The following is a 24,626-nucleotide window of genomic DNA, read 5'->3' on the forward strand; positions in this document are numbered from 1 at the left end:
TGGGCCACAACGTGAAGCTTTTTATTGGGCCACAGCGGGAAGACTTTTTATTGGGCTAAAATTAGAAGACTTTTCATTGGGCCACTACGAAAAGAGCATAGCGAGAAGATTTTTTTATTCATCTGAACAAAGACATATTAAAATTAATTAAGACACACGTTAATTAATGCGATTTGTCATTGTTGGAAATATTGAAAAACTGTATTAACAAATTAGCATACGTATCAACAAGATATTGTAGTACCAAATGGTTAAGAGTTTTAAATGTTTACTGAATAAAGTCAGTAGGAAATGACACATGTTAGCTATCCAAGTATTGGAGATATGAGTATGAGATACTATATAAAATAAACTGACATCTGTTCTCACATATTAATGCCTAACTATTTATAAAAGGAAATCTTGACTTAAACCATATCCGCGGATACACATGTTAATGAAATGTTGGTTGAAATATGAGCAAGAGGAGTTTTTTTTTTTGACAACGCATGAGGAGTTAGATAATAGAGAAATTGCACTCCATATATACAAAAATCTATTTAAAATGACATAAATATTTTTAGATATATTGATGCCAAAACTAAGAGGAAAAGTAAATATTCTAGAAGCTCAACTTTGCAGAAGAAAGAAAATAATATTAGTTGGTATACACCTGTCAATGGGCCACTGGACGAAAATTTAGATTTGAATTAAAATTTACAATTTCTACAGAAATATTACCAAATAAAAATATCTTAAAAAAAATATAATACAGTCTATATACATCCAAATACGTTTCGAATTTCTCATTTTTTTAATTTAGACAAGCATGGTCTTTTTGTTTTTAAAACTAGACACGTATGTTTTTATCCCAATTTATCTAAGATATCAGTGAAACATAACAACAACAAAAAGAGGTGTAGATATTAGATCTCATCACCTTTTATGGAATAAAATTATACCAAGATAAGATTGAAAAGTGATTATACCTTACAATGACATGTATGCAAAAGGAATACAAAACTCGAAGATACTCCATACAAAAAGTTGAATCTTAAACTTCTTATAAATTTGTAAGAAGACAAGAACAATCTTCTCACACTCACCTATCACATAATTTGCAACTTTTCTGGTAAAAGTTTTACAAATCCAAACGTATCCATATTATCCATTTTACACATACATTGCAAACAGTTTTACAAATCCAAACGTATCCATATTATCTAACAAAAAGTGTTTATAAATCTTCATGTTTGTTTACCAAAAAAATGATATTCATAAAAAGTGTGTTTAGTTGTTTCTTTTAGCAAAACAATAGCTTTACTTTAATTATTTTATTTATATTCTATTTTATTTATTCAATTAGTTGTTTATATTTGTTCATGAAAGAGCCTGTTTAAATTGATAATTAATTTGTTTTCCACGAAAATTGGGCAGGTCGTTAATTAGTTTGACAAGTGCTTTACGATTCTTGAAAGAAGATGGTGTCTTATGATGAATCATGTAATAAAAGGCAAAGACTGCTTGTGGTGGCTAACCGGCTTCCGGTTTCTGCAAAGAGAACCGGAGAAAATTCTTGGTCTCTGGAAATGAGTCCTGGTGGTTTAATCAGTGGTCTTCTAGGTAAGATCACAAATCTATATGAGTAAATATTTTTAATAAAAATTTTTTTTTAACAATAATGGTTTATTGGTGTGATCTCTTGAAGGCGTGGCAGCTGAGTTCGAGACCAAATGGGTTGGTTGGCCTGGAGTTGATGTGTATGATGTAGTTGGGAAAAACGCACTCTCGAAATCTCTAGCCGATATGGTACGTATTTGAAAACTAATCGGTTTATATATGTCAGAAACTTCACATTTCAAAAAGATATTTATAATGGGATAGATACGCATGAACATGAACTTTTCATATATCTGATGATCAAATTCTCAATTAATTTATTATTTTTGTTTTGTTCTTGCTACTTACAGAAATGTATACCAGTGTTCCTTGAAGAGGTTTTTGATCAATACTACAATGGGTATTGCAATGGTATTTTGTGGCCAATTCTTCATCACATGGGACTTCCACAAGAAGATCATAATGACACAAACAAGACGTACCAAACACAATACGATGCATATAAGAAAGCAAACCGAAAGTTTCTTGATGTCATAATTGAGAACTACGAAGAAGGAGATATTGTTTGGATTCATGATTATCATCTTTTGTTTCTTCCTCAATATCTTAAAGAATACAACAACAAAATCAAAATTGGATGGTTTCTCCATTCACCATTTCCTTCCTCAGAGGTCTTCAAAACCTTGCCCTCGCGATCAGAGCTTCTTCGCTCGGTTCTTACAGCTGATTTACTTGGGTAACATCCAAACTCCAACTGTCATATATGGTTAGGAATCATCTGACTTGGATCAAAAGAGTTTTAAATTTTCTTTATGGTTCTTTTCAGCTTCCATACCTATGATTTTGCAAGTCATTTTGTGAGAACATGCACTCGAATCCTTGGAGTTGAAGGAACACATGAAGGAATTGTTGATCATGGCAAAGTCACTCGTGTAGCTGTTGTATGTCTCAGTATTCAAATCTTTAACATTTTATTGTTTATCTATAACTTGAATCATCACATCATAAAAGTAAGCTCTATTTATTTTATTTTGGAATTTTCAGTTTCCCATTGGAATAGATCCTAATAGGTTTTTAAAAGCATGTGAGCTGCCTGAAGTCAGACAACAAATGACTGAACTTAAACAGAGATTTGCTGGCAAAAAGGTATCATGTTTTTCTTTTAGCTTTTGATGCTCAATTTAAAAGAAAACATTTTTACATTTTGGTTTTTTTATGTTGACAGGTGATATTAGGTGTTGATCGGCTTGACATGATCAAAGGGATTCCACAAAAGTTTCTTGGATTTGAGAAATTTCTTGAGGAAAATATGGATTGGCGCGATAAAGTTGTGTTAGTGCAAATTGCAGTTCCAACAAGAAATAATGTCCCTGAATGTAAAAGCTTTTATATTCTATTGTAACACTTATATAAAGTGGATAATATTGCTCATCAGGTTTCTGAGATTGTGTGTTTGTGTGTATTCTACAGATCAAAAGCTCAAAAGTCAAGTTCATGGACTTGCTGGACGCATTAACGGTCGTTTTGGGTCTGTCTCTTCTCTCCCAATTCATCACCTGGATTGTTCTGTTGATTTCAACTTCTTATGTGCACTTTACGCGATTGCTGGTAATTAATTTCATTTACTACACGTATATGATAACTGCATTGGTTTTGGTTACAGTTCATTATATAACTTGTTTGATGAGTTTATTATTCTTATATTTAGATGTAATGCTTGTAACATCTTTGAGAGATGGAATGAATCTTGTGAGTTATGAATTTATTGCTTGTCAAGAAGCGAAAAAAGGAGTTCTTGTTCTCAGTGAGGTAACAAAAGTATTTGCATTTTTATTTTTAACACTGAATCTAAAAGGTCTTAATAATGTCTATTTATTGACTTCACATGGAATTTTATACAGTTTGCAGGTGCTGCACAGTCACTTGGTGCTGGAGCTATTCTTGTGAATCCTTGGGATGTTACAGAAGTTTCTTCTGCTATTAAAGAAGCTCTAAATATGTCAGCTGAAGAAAGGGATGAAAGACATAGACTTAATTTTCAGTATGTGAAAACTCATTCTGCTAAAAAGTGGGGAGATGATTTCATAAGGTATATACTGAAATAATAAGAAGATACATACAGTTTTCTTCAGAACATGAACTCTTATAAGTAAGAGCTTATTTTTTATTAACTCTATGCAGTGAACTCCATGATACTTTTTCTGTATCCGATATGAAGATTAAGAAAATCCCACTTGAACTTCCACAGCAAGATGTGATTCAACGGTATTCTAAGTCTAACAATAGACTGATAATCTTGGTAAAGCTATCTTTGGAGATTTTATGTTGTATATCTAGAACTTTATATCATTGTGTTACTTATTTTCATTAATGTTATACAGGGATTCTTTGGAACACTCACTGAGCCAATGAAAAACCAAAATGAAGAACTGGATCTTAAATTAAACCCAGAGCTAAAAAGAACACTGAAAGCATTATGCAGTGATCCAAAAACAACAGTAGTTGTATTGAGTAGAAGTGGCAAAAACATACTAGATAAAGTATTACTAATGTCTTTTTCATATCTTTGTTTATTATCTCAAGCATATGTATCTATAATCTCACCGATTTGGTACTTAAAACAGATATTTGGAGAGTATAACATATGGCTGGCTGCGGAAAATGGAATGTTCTTAAGGGACACCATTGGAGAATGGGTGACAAATATTCCTGAAAACATGGACCTCGATTGGGTGGATGGTACAAAGGTTAGTAATTTTACATTCTTTAAAAAAAAACAATCAAGCTTAGTGATCTTGAATTCCTTTATATTAAGAAAAAGTTCCTTTATATTTTTCTTGAAATATTTATATATTGTTGTAGAACGTTTTCAAGTACTTCACCGCTCGAACTCCAAGATCGTTCTTCGAAGCAAGCGAGACTTCTCTAGTATGGAACTTTGAAAATGCAGGTGATGTAGAAATATATAGTTGATTTTCCTCGTTTTGCTTCCAGGCATTTATCTGTTTTGTTAAAAACAATATGTCTTCTTGTAACTCTTTTGATAGATGTTGAGTTTGGGAGAGCACAAGCAAGAGACTTGTTACAATACTTATGGGCAGGACCAATTTCTAATGCATCAGTTGATGTTGTTCGAGGAAACCATTCTGTTGAAGTCCATGCGGTGGGTGAGACTAAGGTATAAATATATTTCATTTGAGGTATTCAAGCTATACAATATAGCAAAGTCATTAAATGTATAATCCTGGTGCAAAATGTTCTTTTTTTTTACATCTTTGGAGCAAAATGTTATTCAATGTTTCTCTATTACATAGGGGGTAGCAGTGGGTCGTATCTTGGAAGAAATAGTGCGCAAAAAATCTATGACCACACCAGTTGATTATGTCTTTTGTAGTGGTTACTTCTTGGAGAAGGTAAAACTCTATTCATATATTCTACATTACGTACTTAACCAGATACATTTTATCGATTTGGCTTTTAAATTTTTTAAAACGGGTCGATATATATGTTATAGGACGAAGACATTTACACATTCTTCAAACCAGAAGTCGTGTCATCCAAGTTATCTCATGAAACTAGGTCGAAGTCTTCTACAAGTAACCATTCTATAAAGAAGAAGAAACATCTTTCATCGAACGTTCTTGACCTCGAGAAAGGAAATTATTTCTCTGTAGCCATTGGACAAGCTCACACAAAAGCTCGCTACGTCGTTGACTCATCTCATGATGTTATGGATTTACTCCACAAGCTCGCAGTTGCAGATACAACAACAGCAACAACGTCTGACTCATTTTCTGAGACTGAAGACTATCAGACTCGCAATGCAAACGCAGATTGGAAACCTTGGATAAACTATGTGAAAATAAGGGAACTGGCAGTAGGAGACACTGAGCCAGTCGATATATAAATCATGTGACAATGATACAGAAGGCTAGTGTTTGGATTTTACATTACATGTAATTCGCTATCAGTTCTCGTATTTAAATATTATCAATCAGTGATTCAGTTTTAGTGGATCATCTTGTTTACCAAAAAAAATTATATTAATATATAAATGAATAAAGATTATACCCTTGTTCTTTTGTGGCAAAATAAAAGTGTAATTAGGTCTTGAATTTGTAATATTATCAGCGAGGAATGCCAAAAATCTAGTATGATAAAATGTTGAATATCAATTGAAAAATGCATCAGCACAACCAAAGGAAGCAACAAAAATAAAGAAAAAAACATTTTGGGGCACAAATTTGCAGTCTACCCAATAAAATTTCAGATAAGCATACATAAAAATTATGATTTCATAATACTTTCTTCTATATATATACACTATTCACAGGGGGGCCAGTAGAGGAGCTGAACATTTTGGTAGAAGATTCAACTAGATATACTACATTAGGAGCTGCTTTTGATTTTGTGTCCTTTGTTTGGATCCCACTTTCCGAAAACAAGGCTGCTGATGCTCTGGCAAAGCAGCTCTGTCGAACGCATCCCATCCCTTGTAGCTCCCTCCCATAAACTTTGGAGTTTAATTTCTAATGAAAGTAGTGTTACAAAAAAAATACTACATTAGGAGTGTGCAAAAAAAAAAGATATACTACATTAGGAATGTAACATTAGGGTTTCTTGTTTGCTTTGTGTAAAATCCGAGTCCAACTCCATCCATTGACAAGAACGAACAAACTAACTAAGATACAGAACTGAGTCATCATGAATAATAGCTATTTCACTAAAAAGATTTGGATTGGGTCCAAAACAAAACATTAAATAAAATATTCTTATGCGTAGAGAAATCATCTGAAAGGAAAAATATATATTTGATTTAGAATTGAGTATTTTTCTACAATTAATATCATCAAATCTTTTAGAATGTAATACACAATATATGGAAATTTAATTATTTTTTGAATGTTCAAATTTGTGTTTAGTTGATGTTCAAATTTTCAATATAGATTACCACTATATAGTTTTTTTTTTTTGCAAACTTAGTTGAAGTTCTTATCCAATATACTAAGTGTTTTCTTGCATCATGTGCAGTATAAAACTTTCAATTAAATTATATATAAAAATATTTTTATTAATATGCCTTTGTTTTGTGCTTTAAAAATTAATTAAAATATATATAATTGCTTATACAATGTTTATCTTTAATATAATGATTTTAGATTGTTAAAATATTTTAAAAACTTGTCAAAATATCTAAAACGAATTATCCATGTTACTATAATCTTAATATCATTAATAATTTGTAACTTCAATATTTTATTTTTTAAATAATATGGCAATGAACCTTTTAAAAAGTAATATATTCTTTGAAATATATTTTTTCTGGATAGATTAACTTTTGGAAATGTAAATAACATAAAAATTTTATTTGCAAAATTCTAAACATTATAAAGATTAAAATATAGGGGCACTTGTTTTATTTATAGTATATAGAATAATTTAGTTATGAGATATAATTTTAAGAATCAAATACTTTCTTAATAATTTTACCATATTTGGATAAATTTTCATTATAAATATTAATAATATATAAATACTAAAAATAATAAATAAATTTAGTTGCATTTTTATTAACTTGATTAAAGTGTAAGTAATATAATTGCATATTGGATTTAAATTATTTATTTATATCTTTTAGTTATGGAAATAATTATATACTCAGTCTTTTAATTATGGTAATAATTATATACATAATATTTTATATTTGAATTTCTTTAGTTGAGTTTTGCATAGTAAATATGTTAAGTCATGTTATAATTAGATATGATTCATGTCATCATTTAAGTGAACTATATCATTATTTTTTTGCTAAAATGATTATAGTGATGACATGTGTTGCTAAAATGATTGCGGTGATGACATGTGTCAAAATCACTTTAAATAATGTCCAGAGAATATGGAAGCCAAACACACAAAAAGATATGCATCTGTATATATCAGATTTCATGACATTTCAGGAAGAAAATGTAAATCTTATTTAAAGGTAATTAATATATTCTATTGACATGTGTATACAAGAGAAGAGAACACCTAACTAGAATTATATGTCCACCCCCAAAAGTTGAAGTTCGACTTCCTATAAATTTGGAGGAAGACAAGAACAATCTTCACACTTTCCATCCATCGACAGTTTTTGAGTTTTCTGGTAAACAAAGTGCATACACTACAATCTTTTGTAACCGATTTACGAATCGGATCACATCAGTAGGCGCTTTTCTCGTTATATTAGTAATATTTAATTATCAGTAAATTATATTTTTAGTTACCTACTTTCGTGTTATTATTTTGACAGTTTGTCAGATGAAAAGTGTTCATAGTTTTCTTGTTTGTTTTTAACAAAAAATAATTAAATACAGGTTCTTTTTTGTAACACAACTGCCATTAAGATAAAAGCTTGTATTCACAAATAAATCAACACTGCTTGTTTTATTTTACTTTTAAAAATAATTAAGTTATTAATTATAATAAAGGGACTGAAGTGATCCTGATAAAATCATTTACCATCACAATTTTTAGTATCCACAAAAGTGTGTGATTTTCTCTGTTTCTCGACATGCATCTTCTATTCATCTTTTGTTTAATAATTCAAAGAAAAATGCTATTGTTTTGTTTAATGCGTCCTTATATTATATTTACTCGGCTTCTTTACATAGCCTGGTTTGCTTTGAACCCCTTTTGTTTTACAGATCATTAACTAGTTTGACAAGTGCTTTACGATCTTGAAAGAAGATGATGTCTTATGGTGAAAGGCCAAGACTGCTTGTGGTAGCTAACCGGCTTCCGGTTTCTTCAAAGAAAACAGGGGAAAATTCTTGGTCTATGGAAATGAGTCCTGGTGGTAAATTTAATCTTCTAGGTAAGTCATGAGCCATATATGATTACATAAATAATACAGTTTGAAAAGTATGTTCAATAGTTTGGTGTGGTCTCTTGAAGGTGGTGTGACAGATCAATATGATACTAAATGGGTTGGATGGCCTGGATTTGATGTGTATAATGAAGTTGAAAAAACTGCACTCTCTAAATCTCTTGCTCAAATGGTATGTACTGATCCAAAAATATCCACGTGTATATTGATTTTCGTTTGTCGTTTATTCATAAATGAAACGTAAAAATACTTCCATGTTATAAGAGTGAAAAACTCATGAGATTTTCAAAAATCGTTTTTTTTAACATAAATATCTGATGATTACTTACGCTTTTTCTATTCTTTTGTTCTATCAACTTGCAGAATTGTATCCCTGTGTTCCTTAATGAGGTTTTTGATCAATATTACAATGGTTATAGCAACGGCATAATATGGCCAATTCTTCATCACATGGGACTTCCAGTAGAATATCATCATGACGCAAACAAGTCGTTCCAAACACAATATGATGCATACAAGAAAGCAAATCGAATGTTTCTTGATGTCGTAATGGAGAATTATGAAGAAGGAGATACTATTTGGTGCCAAGATTATCATCTCATGTTTCTTCCTCAATACCTTAAAGAATACAACAACAAAATCAAAGTTGGATGGTTTCTCCATTCACCATTTCCTTCTTCAGAGGTCTACAAAACATTGCCCTCGCGATCAGAGCTTCTTCGTTCGGTTCTTAGAGCTGATTTACTTGGGTAAGTAGTTTAAAGTCTAACCTTGTAAATACATGGTTAGGTATCACGTGAATAGGATAAAAATATTTTAAATTTTCAATATATATATTTTTTCTTTCAGTTTCCATACGTACGATTTTGCAAGACATTTCGTGAGTACATGCACTCAAATTCTTGGCGTTGAAGGTACACATGAAGGGGTTGTGGATCAAGGCAGACTCACTCGTGTAGTTGTTGTATGACTTCATATTCAAATCTTCAACATCGTTTCCCATAACTTAAATTATCACATCATAATTAGTTAAGCCTAATATACAAATCCTAATCTCTATGTTTTAGCTTCCCATGGGAATAGATCCTGACCGGTTTATAAGCACATGTAAGCTTCCTGAAGTCATACAACAAATGAATGAGCTTAAAGAGAAATTTTCTGGCAAAAAGGTAATTAGACATTTTTCTTACAAACTTTAACTTGAAAAAGGTTTTTACATTATACTTTTTTTTTGGTGCTGACAGGTGATATTAGGTGTTGATCGTCTTGACATGATCAAAGGGATTCCACAAAAGTATCTTGGATTTGAGAAATTTCTTGAAGAAAATCCAGATTGGCGCGATAAAGTTGTCCTGGTGCAAATTGCTGTGCCAACAAGAGATGCTGTCCCTGAATGTAAAAGCTTTCCGTAGTCTTCTATGCATCTAAATATGCATAAGTGTTCTGAGACTGTGCTTTATTTACAGATCAGAAGGTCAGAGACCAAGTTCATGGACTCGTTGGACGCATTAATGGTCGTTTTGGTTCTATCTCTTCTCTTCCAGTTCATCACATGGTTTGTTTGCTTTCTCTATCTATTCAAGTTTTCATTATTTTTTTCATTGTTTCTTGATAAGAGTTTTCTCTCATTTTCTTTGTCAGGATTGTTCTGTTCCCTCCAATTACTTATGTGCACTTTACGCGACTGCTGGTAAATTTTTCTTCACTACACATGATGGTTGTTGATTTGGCTTTAGTCATTTTTATAACTTGTTTACTTTTTTTTCATTTAGATGTAATGCTTGTAACGTCTTTGAGAGATGGACTGAATCTCGTTAGTCATGAGTTTGTTGCAAGCCAAGAGAGCAAAAAGGGGGTTCTTATTCTCAGTGAGGTAATATAGATAATTCAGCATTCAGTGTTATATTGATTGACTCAAAAAATGCTTTAGATTAATGTTTAAAAGTTACTGATTTTTTTCATGAAATGTATACAGTTTGCCGGTGCTGGACAGTCACTTGGTGCTGGAGCTCTACTTGTGAATCCTTGGAATGTTACAGAAGTTTCTTCTGCCATTAAAGACGCTCTAACTATGCCAGCTGAAGAAAGGGAAGAAAGACATAGAGTTAATTTTCAGTATGTGATAACTAATTCTGCTGAAAAATGGGGAGGTGATTTCTTGAGGTAGTCCAAAGAAAGAAGGAACATTTTGATGATTTTCTTCAAAACATTAGCTCTCTCAGGTAAGAGCTTATAGGACAAAGTTTGTGTCTGAATGCAGTGAACTCAATGACGCTTTTGCTGCATCCGAGATGAAAATTAGGAGTATCCCACATGAAATTCCACAACAAGATATGATACAACGATATTCACAGTCTAACCATAGACTGATAATCTTGGTAATTGAGCTAGCTTTGGAAAATTTTAATATAATTTGTATTTTTCTAACGCTAAAAAACTGTGGAATATGATGTTTTCAGGGTTTCTGTGGAACACTCACTGAGCCAATGAATAGTCAAAATGACGAGCTGGATCTTAAACTAAACCCAAAGCTAGAAGGAACATTGAAAGCATTATGCAATGATCCAAAAACAACAGTAGTTGTATTGAGTAGAAGTGGCAGAAACATATTGGATAAGGTATAGTGTATTACTAAGGTCTTTTTTTTAATATATTTTCTGATCTCACTGATTTGGTACTTAAACCAGGTCTTTGGAGAGTATAAGATATGGCTGGCTGCAGAAAATGGAATGTTCTTGAGGGATCCCAGTGGAGAATGGGTGACAAATATGCCTCAAAACATGAAGAATCTCGACTGGGTCCATGGTGTAAAGGTTAGTAATTTTACTTTCTTTGAGAAAAATTTGAGCTTTGATATTTCCTTAATATATTTCTTGATATCATGTGTATTTGTAGAATGTTTTTAAGTACTTCACAGATCGAACTCCAAGATCCTTCTTCGAAGCAAGCGAGACTTCTCTAGTATGGAATCACGAATATGCAGGTGATTGAAGATTAGTTTTGCTTAACAACACTTTGTATATTCGTTAAAGTTTCCATTGTCCTGGCTATTTTTCTTTGATAGACGTTAAATTTGGGAAAACACAAGCGAGAGACATGTTACAGCACTTATGGGCAGGACCAATCTCTAAGGCATCAGTTGATGTTGTTCGAGGAAACCATTCTGTTGAAGTCCATGCAATGAATGAGACTAAGGTAAAACCTTAATTATGCTTCTCATCGCATATTATGCATTCAAAAATTATGATCTACACTATACAGTACTCGAGATTCTAAGTGTTCTATCTTCTTTCTTTGTTATGTAGGGAGCAGCAATTGGTCGTATTTTGGGAGAAATGATGCATAAAATATCAATGACCACACCCATTGATTATGTCTTTTGTAGTGGTTACTTGTTGGAGAAGGTAAAGCCTATATTATTACATATCCCTACCTGACTCATTCAGAATTCCATCTAGCTAAATGTTATATTTTTCAGGACGAAGATATTTACACTTTCTTCGAATCAGAAATCGTGCCGTCCAAGTTATCTCATGAAACTAGGTCGAAGTCTTCTTCAAGTATTCACTCCCTAAAGAAGAAGCAGGTTTCACCGAATGTTTTTGACCTCAAAAAGGAGAATTACTTCTCTGTGGCCATCGGACAAACTCGCTCAAAAGCTCGCTATGTCATTGACTCATCTCAAGATGTTGTGGATTTGCTCCAGTCTTGCAGTTGCAGATACAACAACAATGGCCCACCCATTTTCTGATAGCGAATTACATCAGACTCGCAATGGAAGCGCGAATTTGAAACACTCCACAGACGGGAAGACCAACGAGAGCCAAGAGACCAAACTCTAATCGTTTCTTCCAAGTCTTTTGTTTAGTTATTTTGCATAATAAGAGGAGTCCACTGCTCTGAAATGTAGGAGCATGACCTTAGTGGATTTCTCATTTTCTTTGGTGTACCAATCTTTTCTTCATAGAAACAAAAATAAATAAAAGTAGAGAGTTTTCTACCATCAAATGCTTTAACTAGAGACCATAAATCTAGGTTCTGGATTTAACCGTTCGTATTAATATCAGCAAATAATACAGAAATGATGTTTTTTTTATCTATAAAATGTGGAACATGAAAGAACACAATACCAACAAAACAATAACATATAAGAATCCAAACTAGATATAGGCAAAGCTAAGTTGCTTTTGGCTTACGACTCAATGGGAGGAACTAATAACAAACCAGTTTAAACAAAACTGAGATAAGTTATATTACCTCAAGTTCTCTTGTTGGGCTCAAATGCATATTTGATCAGAGACTCCTTGATTGAGAGTAATTCAGGGAACTCTTTCTTGAGCTTAGATGCGTCCAGCTCGTTGTTGCTTCTTGGAGCCACGATGACTTTGGCTTGCTCCTCTAGTGTGAAGTTCGCCCATTTGAAGTCAGAGTCGACGTAGTCTCTGTACATCTCCAGGACCTCATTGTGACTCACAACACCGGGGTTGGTGAAGTTCCAAATCCCTTTCAGGTTTCTTTTCGCCATCTCTATCGAGATTGGAAGAAGCTCGTCCAGCACGGTCATGCTGTTTGGGATGTTCACTACTTTGCTGTACCGGGAAATCTTGGTGATGAAGTTTCTCGGGTTGTTTAGATCAGAGGAGATCGGCATCCTAACCCTTAGAGTGCATACGTTATCAAACTCCTTAAGCAGCTCCTCAACCTATGACGGGTCACAACAAACATCATTTTAAGAAAACAAGCATGTATAAGTAAAGAGGAAACCTTATATTATAGATGACATCATGAGATTTTACCATGGCTTTGGTTTTTGAGTAGAAAGAACCAGTGAAGTTTGGTGTGTCTTCTTCTTTGAAGCCAATGCCTGAACCTAGCGGATGGTTTTCATCATACTCGAATATACAACCAGTAGCAAAGTTCATCAACAGGAGGCTGTGCTCTCTGCAGACATCAGCCAGAGTCAAAGTGCCTGCAACATTGGCACGGATTGTCTCAGTTTTGTGCGACTCGCACCAGTCGACATTGGGTCTCCCTGTCACACCAGCAGCATTGAAGACATGGGTAGGCTTAACAGTCAGAATATCTTGCAAGAGGGATGAACGATCCTCAAGCCGCCCTTTCCCATACTCAAAAGCAATACCCTGCTTCTCACAAATCTGCCCAAGCAATCCCCCAATCCATCCTGTCTTACCATATATCAAGAATTTCAGTGAAGGGTTCTGAGTGGAGCCACTGCTTCTGGGTGTCGGAACCATCATCTGGCTCTGGCTCTGGCTTGAGTTTCCAGACAAAGCGACTGCTCCAGAGTTCTCTTCAGACCCATCAAAGTGCCTCCCACCAGGCATCACCAGCATCCTCGGGTGGGGAAGCAACGCTCCAGAAACATCACCCCACCAATCCGGGTTCTGCGTGTACCACTCCATCGTCTTCTTCAACCCTTCTTCCCAAGTGGTCCTCTCCGACCATCCCAAGATCTTAAGCTTCTCATCATCTAAAAAGTACCTCTGGTCATTAAAAGGCCTGTTCTCCACAAACTTGATGTTAGCCTCAGGGTCCATGTTAAAGAGCTTGCAGATATCTTGCGCAACATCATTCACCCTCCTCTCTTTCTTAGTACCAATATTATAAACATGTCCCACTTCCCCCTTGTGAAGAATAACCTCAAACGCCTCAGCAACATCTTCACAGTAAAGATAGCTACGAACATTACTCCCATCTCCATGAATAGGAAGAACCTTCCCCCTCATCGCCAGCAACATAAACTTAGGAATCAGCTTCTCCGGAAACTGGTTAGGCCCATAAACATTATTCCCACGCGTGGTTATAACCGGAAGCCCATACGATCTCCCATACGCCATCACAAGCATCTCAGCTCCGGCCTTGGTAGCGGAGTAAGGATTCGTGGGAAGAAGCTGAGAAGCCTCGTGGTTGCCAACAACAGCATCCTCATCAGTCTCGCCGTAAACCTCGTCAGTGCTGACGTGGATAAACCTCCGGATCTGGCCAGTGACTTTACAGGCCTCGAGGAGGACGTGGGTCCCGTAGATGTTGTTCTTGGTGAACTCGAAGGAGTTGCCGAAGGAGTTGTCGACGTGAGTCTGGGCGGCGAAGTGCATGATGGTGTCGATGCGTTCGGTGATGAGGAGGTAGTTGACGAGGTCGGCGCTGGCGATGTCGCCCTTGACGAACTTGAAGTTGGGGGAGTGCTTGGAGGGGTTGAGGTTCTTGAGGTTGGAGCAGTAGTCGAGCTTGTCGAGGACGACGATCTTGTAGTCCGGGTAGGTTCGGATGAGCCGGTTGGCGACGTGCGAGGCGATGAAACCGGCTGCTCCGGTGATTAGAATGTTCTTGGGAGTGTATGAAGAAGCCATCAAGTTTCCTGGAGATTATCAATCGAATCGAGATCTGAGTTTGAAATCAACGGATCTAACTAACTAATCGAAGCTATGAAGCAGATCCAGATCAGAGAATCTACTACACAGCAAGCTCTAGGATTACAATTAACGTAAGTAAACAGATGAAGCAGAATGATCATACGAATAAATAAAAGTATGCAATAACATTCTCGGGGAAACTCGAAGCGTACCTTTGAATCTGTGAGGATTAGGAAATGGGATGATGAGCGAAGGCCTAGAGATGTGAGAGGAAGAAGGAGAAGAAGGAATAAATTCAAAGGGGGGGTCTTCAGAAGGAAGGAAAAGTCAGCACCCAAGGCTATTGGAGAAGACGGAGTCAGTCGCTGAATTGAATTTATAATTAAGATTTTTTCCGCGCTTCGAGAGGATTGTGTCTTATAAATTTATTTTATTTATAATATTATTTGTCGGTTTGTTTCTTTTACATTAATTTTTTGTTTTTCTAATGTTAGTTTTTCTTAAATTTAAATATATATGTTTATAGTTTTTCTTTTTTCTGGTTGTAAATGGAGAATTATATTTTTTATTGATGGTTTTTGTATGTGACATAAACTTTTTAAAATTTTAAAATAATGTTATATATATAGTACAATTAACACATTAAAGAAGAGAAACATATTTAAGCACATTTTATACAGGTTTTATATACATAATTTTAAACATTATATATGTATATATTATAAGTTTGAAACATGTAAATGTTTTCTAAAGTTAAATACTTGTTCTGAGTTTACATAACTTATCGAAAGTTTTATCTTTTTTAAATTTAAATCACAGAAAAAAATCAAAAAGTCAGTATAGATGGGTTTTCTTGGGCTTTTAAATCAACACTAAAAATTTACATGAATCATATAACAACAGTTTTATAAAAAACTCGATAAAATTTGACCAAGCCAAAGATTTTCACACAATATGTTCTTTCTTCTTCAAATTGCGAAGAGCCTATAGGCACAAGAAAAAAATCATAATTTTTGTTTTCACTTATATAACATTTTTTTTCCTTTACACACGGAATTTATTACACTGCTATAAGCAATTGAGAACTCTATTCATATAAGATTCACATCTATGCATTTTGACAAAGAAGAATTTTAGCCATCTTTAGTTTCGGAATGAATCAACTTCAGTCATATACACTATATTTTCTCTATGATTCAAATCTTATAATTTTAATATATGTGCAGATTTCCATGTGAAAAAACACGCACGCCATCTATCGTTCAACCTATTACTTTTTTCAAAGTAAACACTATAATTCTCGTTTGGTTAGCTCCACAAACTAATCTCTTTAGATCAGTGTAACCTTTCAGAAAATGATAATCTTAACATCTTACAAAAAAAAACAACAAATATTGACTTATTTATATGAATATATATTATTTTAAATCATTATAGTGGACGAAGAAAGCACCATAATTTGTACAACAAATTTTCTTAGATTCACTTCATCATATTCACCATTTTACCATTTTAATTACATAATTTTATATGAGCTTCTTCACCTTTGCCGGTTATTTTCTCTTTATTTATAACTACAATATAAAATTATAAACTATATATATATTATAAATTAATAATTTATTTACTCTTAAAGTAACGATTAAAAATAAAACATAATTCAATATAGATATATGATTCTATTAATAAATTAGCAGTTACAAATTTGAAATTTTTAGAAATATCAAAAGTTTTATATTAGTTAATTATCTTCTAAATGACATTTATTTTAATTTTTTTTGGATGAGAATATTTTGGCTGAGGTGGATAGTCTCAAAAGCCTTGAATTTAATCCCTTTTATATAGCAGGATTATTAACACTTTTGATTTGACGATTTCACCCTTCTCGTCCTTAGCTGGCTGGTGCACAGCGTGTGGTGCGTGTTGGCTGGCGCGTTAGTCAATTTTGGTGTGAAACGCTTTTGTGTCACTGTACAGTTTTAATGTATTAAAAAATAAAAAAGCTGTAGTAGAGCTTACCGTTTTTTTCAAATATTTTTTTTTTATTTAGCTCGCGGATTTCCCAGCGGTAAACTGGACTAATTCTCAAAAGACCTTCTATCCGGATACGCACAGTTTAGGCGGGAAGATGACCAAGGCGATTCAAATTTAGGGCGGACACTCCAGCTAGAGTTCCCATTATCACTAGGCTAATAGCTCTTGATTAAGTTTTTTTTAAATATTCCAAAAGAGATTTATGATTTTTATTTTGATTAAAAATATAAGCATAGTAATTTCAAGACATGAGTTGTCTACGTACAAAGAATCTAACTGAAATATACGGAAAGGAAAAATGTATGTATTTAACTATTTATATATGTTGGCAAAATATATAACAACTGTAAGAATTGAGTATAAATATACAACCGAAAGTGAATATTTGCACATGAGGACATCATGGAGCGATGAGTGGATCTCAACGTGGTGACAGACTTTCTAACCGCGTTGCGGCGTTTAGGACATTTTGGCTATGTGGCTCACCTTCACGGCTTCACGCACCGCCTATTGATTTATTCGTCATTTTCAACAATCAATTGACTTTGATGACACATGCGACACCACTATATGGTATTTACAAGAAGAAATGATGTGATCTTTGTGACATCGTTCTATACTCATTTCCATATAATCATATAATAATTCATCAAATTGCATGTGGGGGAAAAAACAAATCCTTGATCGGGGTGAACCGCTTGATAATATTTTTATGGTTCAATATGATCATTCATTCCATATGCTCGATAAAACCAAAAAGTAGTTTTTCCATAAAATTAGATAGAGTCGGCTTTTAGCTTCATATACATCATTTTTCTGTTTCTTTAAGTTGTTTTTCCATAAATCAGATAGAGTCGGTTTTTAGCTTTATATACATCAACTTTTCTGTTTCATCCAAGAAGAAACTAAGCCGCTATGGAAGCCAAAGGAGAAACTCAGTGGAGCTCTATTATAGTTCCTTCGGTCCAAGAGCTGGTGGAGGAGAAGGTGATCACAACCGTTCCTCTCAGGTATGTCCAGTCTGACCAAGACAAATCTGGAGTGACGGATGATTCTGGTCTAATACCCGATATCCCAGTCATCGACATGAAGCGGTTGTGTTCTTCCGCCGCCAAGGACTCTGACTCTGAGGTTCAGAAACTCGATTTGGCTTGCAAAGAATTTGGATTTTTCCAGGCAAAGTCTCTTAACTTCTCCGTTTTGCAAAATAACCTATGTTGGAGACCTCATGTGGAGCTTATTTTAAACTTGTCACGTCTGAGTCTACTATTTTCTTAGAAAACAATACACTATTCTTCTATTTTATTAGCATATACTAGATTCTGACCCCAAGAAAAATCATTTATACTGACACTGATAAAGATAATTTTATCAGCATTAATCATGTATTAAAGGGAGGAGGACGGATATATTTTTTGTTAACAATTTTTTTTAGAAAATTAACTTCAAATTTTTGTTTTTATAAATATTTTTATTTATAATCATATTTGTGTAAAATATTTCTTTAAATTATTAGTGAGAGATTTTGATAATTGTATTAAATTTGTGATGTTGTATAACTATATATTTATTGCATAGCTATTTCACACATTAATTTTGCACTTTAGTCCTAAACGGTTATTAATTTTTTTAAATAACAAAATATCGTTACAATTTTGATTAGTAATCAAATAGTAATTAAATAGATAAAACTAGGGATATGTTTCATTAAATTTTCATGATTTTATTTTATATATAATGATAATAACATTATTATTACACATCATATTACACATAATAATTTGTCATGCAATTAAAAATGAGTTTTGTAAATTTTGACCATTTAGATGCAGTTATAAATCAAACGGTATATTTAGAAGATGGTTATGGATGATGGTTACGTGATATAATTAGATAATCATTTAGATACGGTTATAAAATAAGTTGTACTATTTATCAATTAATCATGATTCTGATTTAATAGAATAGATTAAATCTAATGGAGCATAACACTTTATGCTTTAATATTTCTTCACTGTGGTTATGTCTTTATGGTCATGTACTCATTTACAGCTTGTGAACCATGGAATTGACCAAACTTTCTTGGACAAAACAAAGCTGGAGACTCATGATTTATTCAGCCTTCCCATGGAAGAAAAGAAAAGGTTCTGGCAGCAACCAGATGAGATGGAAGGTTTCGGACAAGCTTTTGTGCTTTCAGAAGATCAGAAACTCGATTGGGCAGATATATTCTTCTTTACAATGCAACCTACTCAATTACGCAAGCCTCACTTGTTCCCCAAGCTACCTCTTCCCTTTAGGTTTTGCATGCATACAAATGTGTTAAGGTTCTCAACTAACTCCACACAACTTCTCTCTAATTACATTTTTTTATATGTTTTTCAGAGACACATTAGAGATGTATTCCGCTCAGGTTAAGAGCATAGCTAAGACCTTAATAGCAAAAATGGGGGATGCCCTGCAGATTAAACCTGAGGAAATTGAAGAAAGATTTCGTGATGATATGTTCCAGAGTATGAGGATGAATTACTACCCTCCATGTCCGGAGCCCAATCAGGTGATTGGTCTAACTCCGCATTCCGATGCGGGCGCACTCACCATACTGTTGCAAGTGAATGAAGTTGAAGGTCTCCAAATCAAGAAAGATGGCAAATGGGTTTTTGTCAAACCCCTCCCAAACGCTTTCATTGTCAACGTTGGAGACGTCTTAGAGGTAAGCCATATTATATGGAAAGATATAATGTGATAGCATATTAGTAGAGATGTTATGATAAACGTGCAATGTAGATCATAACGAACGGGATATACAAAAGCATCGAGCATCGCGTGGTGGTGAACTCGGAGAAAGAAAGGCTGTCTTTTGCGACATTTCATAATCCAGGACTGAATAAAGAAATTTCTCCAGCGAAAAGTCTCGTTGAAAAGCAAAAGAAATGTGCAAAATTTAAAAGCCTGATAACTAAAGACTACTTGAAGGGCTTGTTCTCCCGTGAACTCTACGGAAAAGCTTACCTCGATGCAATGAGAATCTAAGGGGATGTGGTATCTTGTTTCCCAAGAAACTCTGCCTTCTCCAGACTAGTCCATGTCTCTGCTACTGTTTTTCTCTTGTCTTTGGTTTAAACCTTTTAGATATTAAACAACCAGTGAATATAGCTTGTAGGTTTGGTATCATAATGTAAGAATAGTAGCACATGTCACTCAACTTTCCAATAATAGTCAAATTATGTGTTAGTCTCATGCTATTCGTGGAATTAAGCATAGCATTAAATTACCGTCATCGTACGACTCCTAATTAACTTATTATATCAAAACATTGCATCCATCCTAATATGTTAAAACAGCTTTACCACACTCCTTCAATCTATATATATTTCTCCATCTTGGTTAGGGAATATGGACGATGAGGAATGATATAAAAAAAAATCAGAATAAGCGGTGGTTCATTCCAGATGGCAATCATGGTCTGAGAATCTAAAGAAACTGATGCCTTGTGAACCAAGAAATTATATCTACTCTGTTCTACTCCTCTGTTTTCTTGATTTCTTCTGCAAACAATCTCTATGATCTGATCTTCCTTCTCTCTCTCTCTATTTACATCTTGTTTGTTAAAGGCAAGTTTTCCAGCTGAAATTGCTTATACGTGTTGTTAAAAAGAAAGATAAAATGCTTCAACATGTTGCTATAATAAGACAATAATGTTTTTATCAATAATAAAGCTTTACCTAATAATAGTGATCACATTATTCACAAACTGATATCTTACAAGTGTGGAGGATTTGTCGCGAAATAATTAATTCTGTCCGACTCCTAAACTTAGTAGTTTTTTGTCTTAACGTGCGCTGTAAGGAAAGACTAATTCACAAGATTCTTTAGATAACTTAAGAAACCTCAACGTAAGATATACATTCCACTTAACGTATTACCAACCTCTTTTGCAGTCTTGTGGATAACAACAACAGGTCTCTTCAAGCGTAAAGTGTGACGGAAGTACTTTTTCTTAAAAACATATAATTCTCTACAAATGGATAAACAGGAAAAAAAACTTACAAATTAGGGTTAACCTCTATTTTTAGTTGGTTGAAAAATATACAGAAAATTCATAATTTTAAAAAGATAACTAGATTTTGAGCCGCGCTTAAGAAGCACGGGTATTTTTTGGTGATCGTAAACTCAAATATTAAATGAATTTATGTTTATTATTAGATATCTAAAATATTTAAAAGATGTTCTATTATTATTATTTCAGTCCGGTACAATGTTTTCATTGAGTTTTCATATCCGAATCAGACTTTTGGTCGAACCGTAAGATCTAATTACTCATATATAGTGGGATAGAATATAATAAAATGAATATAGTAAAAGTATCTGAAAATCAAAAAGACCGTTATTAACCCACTGAGAAAAATATAGTTTATTTTTTGTTTTATAAATTTTTGATATATTAATATATATTTGACTTGTATAAGAAATTTCTTTTAACAAATATTGTTAAGTTTATTTATAAATATATTAATTATCAATCTACCAAAATAGTGAAGCAAGTATTATTTTTTTTTCCTTTTTTAATTTTCTATCAAACTATTATCAATTTTTTTATAAAAAAAATCAGTTTGTGACAGATATTTTATTATTAGAAATCCATACAATTTAAATAATGTTACATTTATATGTATTTATGTATAAAATGGTCTTCATAATTTGAAATTTTATAAAAAAAAGGTCTAAAGTTAATTTGGTTATTTTTTTTTCTATAACAAAAGTTAATTGAATTTATAATTTTCTTTTCTGAATGGGTTGTATCAGTTAAATTATCTTTCTTTTTTTTAAGTTAAACGTCCAAAGCCTAATTAATAATATTTATTTTGCTGATAATAAAGTAAGATTAAATAGGGATAATATATGATATATAAAGAAGACCAAAAAAAAAAAGGAAAGGTCCAAACAACTTTTTAAGTAGATTTATTTAAATTCTTTGCCTTTTAATAGTATTGATTAAATTTGTTAACAACAGAAAAGAAAACTAAAAGAATGTGTTTGTTACCACATAACGCCAGCCACGGTGTTGCCTCTGCTTTGTATATATACTTATGAAGCTAACTAAAATAGAATAAGAAAAATTTCAGAGATTTAGCTCTGCGATAATGGAGAAGAATACCTATGGGTCATTCAAACTTATGATTATACTTTCATTTCTTTCATATTCCTTTGTCGGATCAGACTGTGCAACAACAAATATCCAATATGCATCAGCTTTGGGAGATCCCGGGATGAAAAATGATAGCTTAAGGGTAGCTATAGAATCATGGAACCAATGCAACGAGGTTGGTGAAGAAGCTAAGAACATGGGAAGCCCACGAATGGCAGATTGCTTTGATCTCGATTACTCTAGCTTGCCCGGTAAAATCCACATTGTTGTTATGTTCTTACTTCAAATGCAATTTCTGCGTTTGCGTTTACATCCAAAAAAGGAAAGTTCAAACAATCTTTTCACATTTTTGAAATTTCAAACAATTTTCTGTTTTTCTCTATAACATTTTTGCAAATTGCTGACGTCAATACCAACAAATAATTTTTGCTTGAGTAGATGTTTAAGATTATAGATTCATCTGAAGAAACTGTAAACGCAAACGCAGATGTGAAGAAAGAACTGATGTCTTAAACCTCAAGCTAAAACTGTTTTGTTATGTTATTGGGACATATGTAGTGAAGATCAACCACAAAGTTGACGAAGTAGACAATAGACTCGGTGTACAAAACGGAACATACGGAGGCATAAACGCCGGACAAAACGCAGATATCTACGCTGCTCAAAAGGAGATATACTTAGGAAACAAATGTCAAGTCACGGACGACCCGAACCCATGGCAGTTTTGGATGATAATGCTGAAGAACGGTAACACAGATACTTTAGCTGCGATATGTCCTGAAAACGGCAAAAAGGCGAAACCTTTTCCTCCTACGGGGAGGTTTCCATGTTTTGGAAAAGGATGTATGAATATGCCAACGATGCATCACAAGTACACAAGCATTGTGGATCAAGAAGGGCTTATGAGTGGGAGTTTTTATGGGACTTGGGATTTGGATACTGACCAAGAAGATGACTCCGTGGTTGGTAATAACTCGTACTATAAGGTGAAATGGGAGAAGAAAGTTGGTGGTAATGAGAGTTGGGTGTTTCATCATTTGTTGAAGACTTCTTCTAAGTATCCATGGTTGATGCTTTATCTACGAGCTGACGCTTCTCGTGGCTTCTCCGGTGGGTATCATTACGATACTAGAGGAATGATGAAGATGGTAAGATCCAATCCTCTGTTTCATTTTTCTTTGATTATGGTCGGCTAAATGAAATCCCTCAATTTTTAAGAGTTATTATACGTAGATTGTACATTCTCCATGGTATAGAAAAAAAATATTTTTATTAAGAGTAACATAAAAAAATATTTATGACTCCATACATGTAACTCTATAATGGTTTTGGAACTAAAATACTCTGTTTTGTAATCTTTTTTTTTATAATTTTGATAATTTTTTTTTTTGTAATCTTTCTATGACGCACAAGACGCTGAAATCGCCGGACTTCAAGGTTAGATTCAAGCTAGAGATTCTAAAAGGTGGCGGTTCAGGGAGCCAGTTCTATCTAATGGACATGGGAAGCTGCTGGAAAAACGACGGTAGCGAATGCGACGGTGACGTCACAAGCGACGTCACTAGGTACAGCGAGATGATAATCAACCCCCAGTCAACGGCCGTTTGCAGCCCCAACCGGCTAGGCGCTTGTCCACCGCAGCACGCGTTCCCAAACGGGACTAAAGTTCACAGGACGGACAAGGAGAGGTTCCCTTACCAAGCGTATCACTACTACTGCGTTCCTGGAAACGCGCGTTTCGCGGAAGCTCCGTACGATGTTTGCGATCCGTACAGTAATCCACAGCCGCAGGAGATTCTGCAGATCTTGCCTCATCCTGTGTGGGAAGAGTTTGGGTATCCGACAAAGAAAGGACAAGGCTGGATTGGAGATCCGAGAACTTGGGAACTTGATGTCGGAAAACTCTCTCAGTCACTTCACTTTTACCAGGTATTGTAGTAATCTATAAATACACCTGCATGTTAGCATTAACGTAAATGCATTATTATAATTTTTTGTTTACAACACAAACTTGCAGGATCCAGGGACAGAACCGGTGAAAAGACACTGGTCGTCAATAGATTTAGGAACTGAAATATATATGAGCAAGAACCAAATTGCAGAATGGACTGTATCTGATTTCGACATTGTTGTACCAAAGACCGGTATTCAAGTGGAATAATGTAAATTTTTCTTTTAAATGCTTATAGAAGACATTTGTCAATGAACTCATCAAGAATCTTGATTGTTAATATCATCGGAATTGAGAAAGATATGTTTAGGGCATCCAAATAGAAAAACAAACCGAAACAATTCGAAATAGTCAAACCGGACTGAAATTTATTATATATTTTAGTGTAACAGAGTCTGAACCAACTAAACGACTATTGGTTAAAATATTGTAATTAACATGAATATATTAATAATTAAATAAATTTTAATTATACTTTGATTTTTCTTAATTAACAGAAAAACCAAATAAAATCATAGTTGCATTGTATCAAATCAGAATAAAACCAAACCAAATTACAAAAGAAAAGACGAAATGTTACTGTACCAAGGCCAGTAAAAAGATCTAAAATTTTGATTGGCTACATACAGTTTAGTACCGTGATCGCGAAGC

At 33.8% G+C, this 24,626-nt stretch overlaps 5 protein-coding genes across 6 annotated transcripts; 4 read left to right on the plus strand and 1 right to left on the minus strand.

The window, feature by feature from the left end:
• Positions 1 to 31: 31 nt before the first annotated feature.
• Positions 32 to 5,662, plus strand: LOC103872485 (probable alpha,alpha-trehalose-phosphate synthase [UDP-forming] 2). Of its 2 annotated transcripts, XM_009150888.3 has the most exons (17): positions 33 to 1,111; positions 1,417 to 1,602; positions 1,688 to 1,788; positions 1,950 to 2,335; positions 2,426 to 2,540; positions 2,644 to 2,745; positions 2,825 to 2,975; positions 3,070 to 3,207; positions 3,308 to 3,408; positions 3,501 to 3,688; positions 3,781 to 3,898; positions 3,981 to 4,139; positions 4,224 to 4,346; positions 4,462 to 4,549; positions 4,647 to 4,777; positions 4,914 to 5,012; positions 5,114 to 5,662. In XM_009150888.3, the coding sequence occupies exons 2-17, from the start codon at positions 1,461 to 1,463 to the stop codon at positions 5,504 to 5,506; spliced, it is 2,535 nt and encodes an 844-aa protein (XP_009149136.1). In that variant the 5' UTR covers positions 33 to 1,111; positions 1,417 to 1,460; the 3' UTR covers positions 5,507 to 5,662. The 2 variants fall into 2 exon arrangements, with proteins under 2 accessions (XP_033128349.1, XP_009149136.1); XM_033272458.1 differs by having other exon boundaries at positions 32 to 1,602.
• An 830-nt stretch (positions 5,663 to 6,492) lies between these two features.
• On the plus strand, positions 6,493 to 12,749 carry LOC103872487 (probable alpha,alpha-trehalose-phosphate synthase [UDP-forming] 3). Its single transcript, XM_009150890.3, is given in 18 exon segments — positions 6,493 to 8,455; positions 8,536 to 8,639; positions 8,831 to 9,216; positions 9,317 to 9,431; positions 9,535 to 9,636; positions 9,712 to 9,862; positions 9,934 to 10,022; positions 10,109 to 10,157; positions 10,240 to 10,340; positions 10,443 to 10,630; positions 10,728 to 10,845; positions 10,927 to 11,085; positions 11,155 to 11,280; positions 11,363 to 11,450; positions 11,532 to 11,662; positions 11,773 to 11,871; positions 11,946 to 12,169; positions 12,171 to 12,749. Coding segments are annotated over 18 exon segments (2,496 nt in total). The 5' UTR covers positions 6,493 to 8,328; the 3' UTR covers positions 12,310 to 12,749.
• Positions 12,498 to 15,245, minus strand: LOC103872486 (trifunctional UDP-glucose 4,6-dehydratase/UDP-4-keto-6-deoxy-D-glucose 3,5-epimerase/UDP-4-keto-L-rhamnose-reductase RHM1). The gene is made up of 3 exons (XM_009150889.3): positions 15,054 to 15,245; positions 13,264 to 14,846; positions 12,498 to 13,169 (listed from the first exon to the last, which is right to left on the minus strand). The coding sequence occupies exons 2-3, from the start codon at positions 14,836 to 14,838 to the stop codon at positions 12,726 to 12,728; spliced, it is 2,019 nt and encodes a 672-aa protein (XP_009149137.1). The 5' UTR covers positions 14,839 to 14,846; positions 15,054 to 15,245; the 3' UTR covers positions 12,498 to 12,725.
• Positions 15,246 to 17,074: 1,829 nt separating this feature from the next.
• On the plus strand, positions 17,075 to 20,109 carry LOC103872488 (protein SRG1). Its single transcript, XM_009150891.3, has 4 exons — positions 17,075 to 18,051; positions 18,928 to 19,175; positions 19,261 to 19,588; positions 19,663 to 20,109. Exons 1-4 carry the CDS (start codon positions 17,791 to 17,793, stop codon positions 19,906 to 19,908), a joined length of 1,083 nt encoding a protein of 360 aa, XP_009149139.1. The 5' UTR covers positions 17,075 to 17,790; the 3' UTR covers positions 19,909 to 20,109.
• Positions 20,110 to 21,857: 1,748 nt separating this feature from the next.
• Positions 21,858 to 24,276, plus strand: LOC103872489. Its single transcript, XM_009150892.3, has 4 exons — positions 21,858 to 22,275; positions 22,583 to 23,172; positions 23,438 to 23,953; positions 24,042 to 24,276. Exons 1-4 carry the CDS (start codon positions 22,020 to 22,022, stop codon positions 24,183 to 24,185), a joined length of 1,506 nt encoding a protein of 501 aa, XP_009149140.1. The 5' UTR covers positions 21,858 to 22,019; the 3' UTR covers positions 24,186 to 24,276.
• Positions 24,277 to 24,626: the final 350 nt, after the last annotated feature.

This window comes from Brassica rapa, chromosome A06 (genome assembly GCF_000309985.2).
Source record: "Brassica rapa cultivar Chiifu-401-42 chromosome A06, CAAS_Brap_v3.01, whole genome shotgun sequence".
Taxonomy (NCBI): domain Eukaryota; kingdom Viridiplantae; phylum Streptophyta; class Magnoliopsida; order Brassicales; family Brassicaceae; genus Brassica; species Brassica rapa.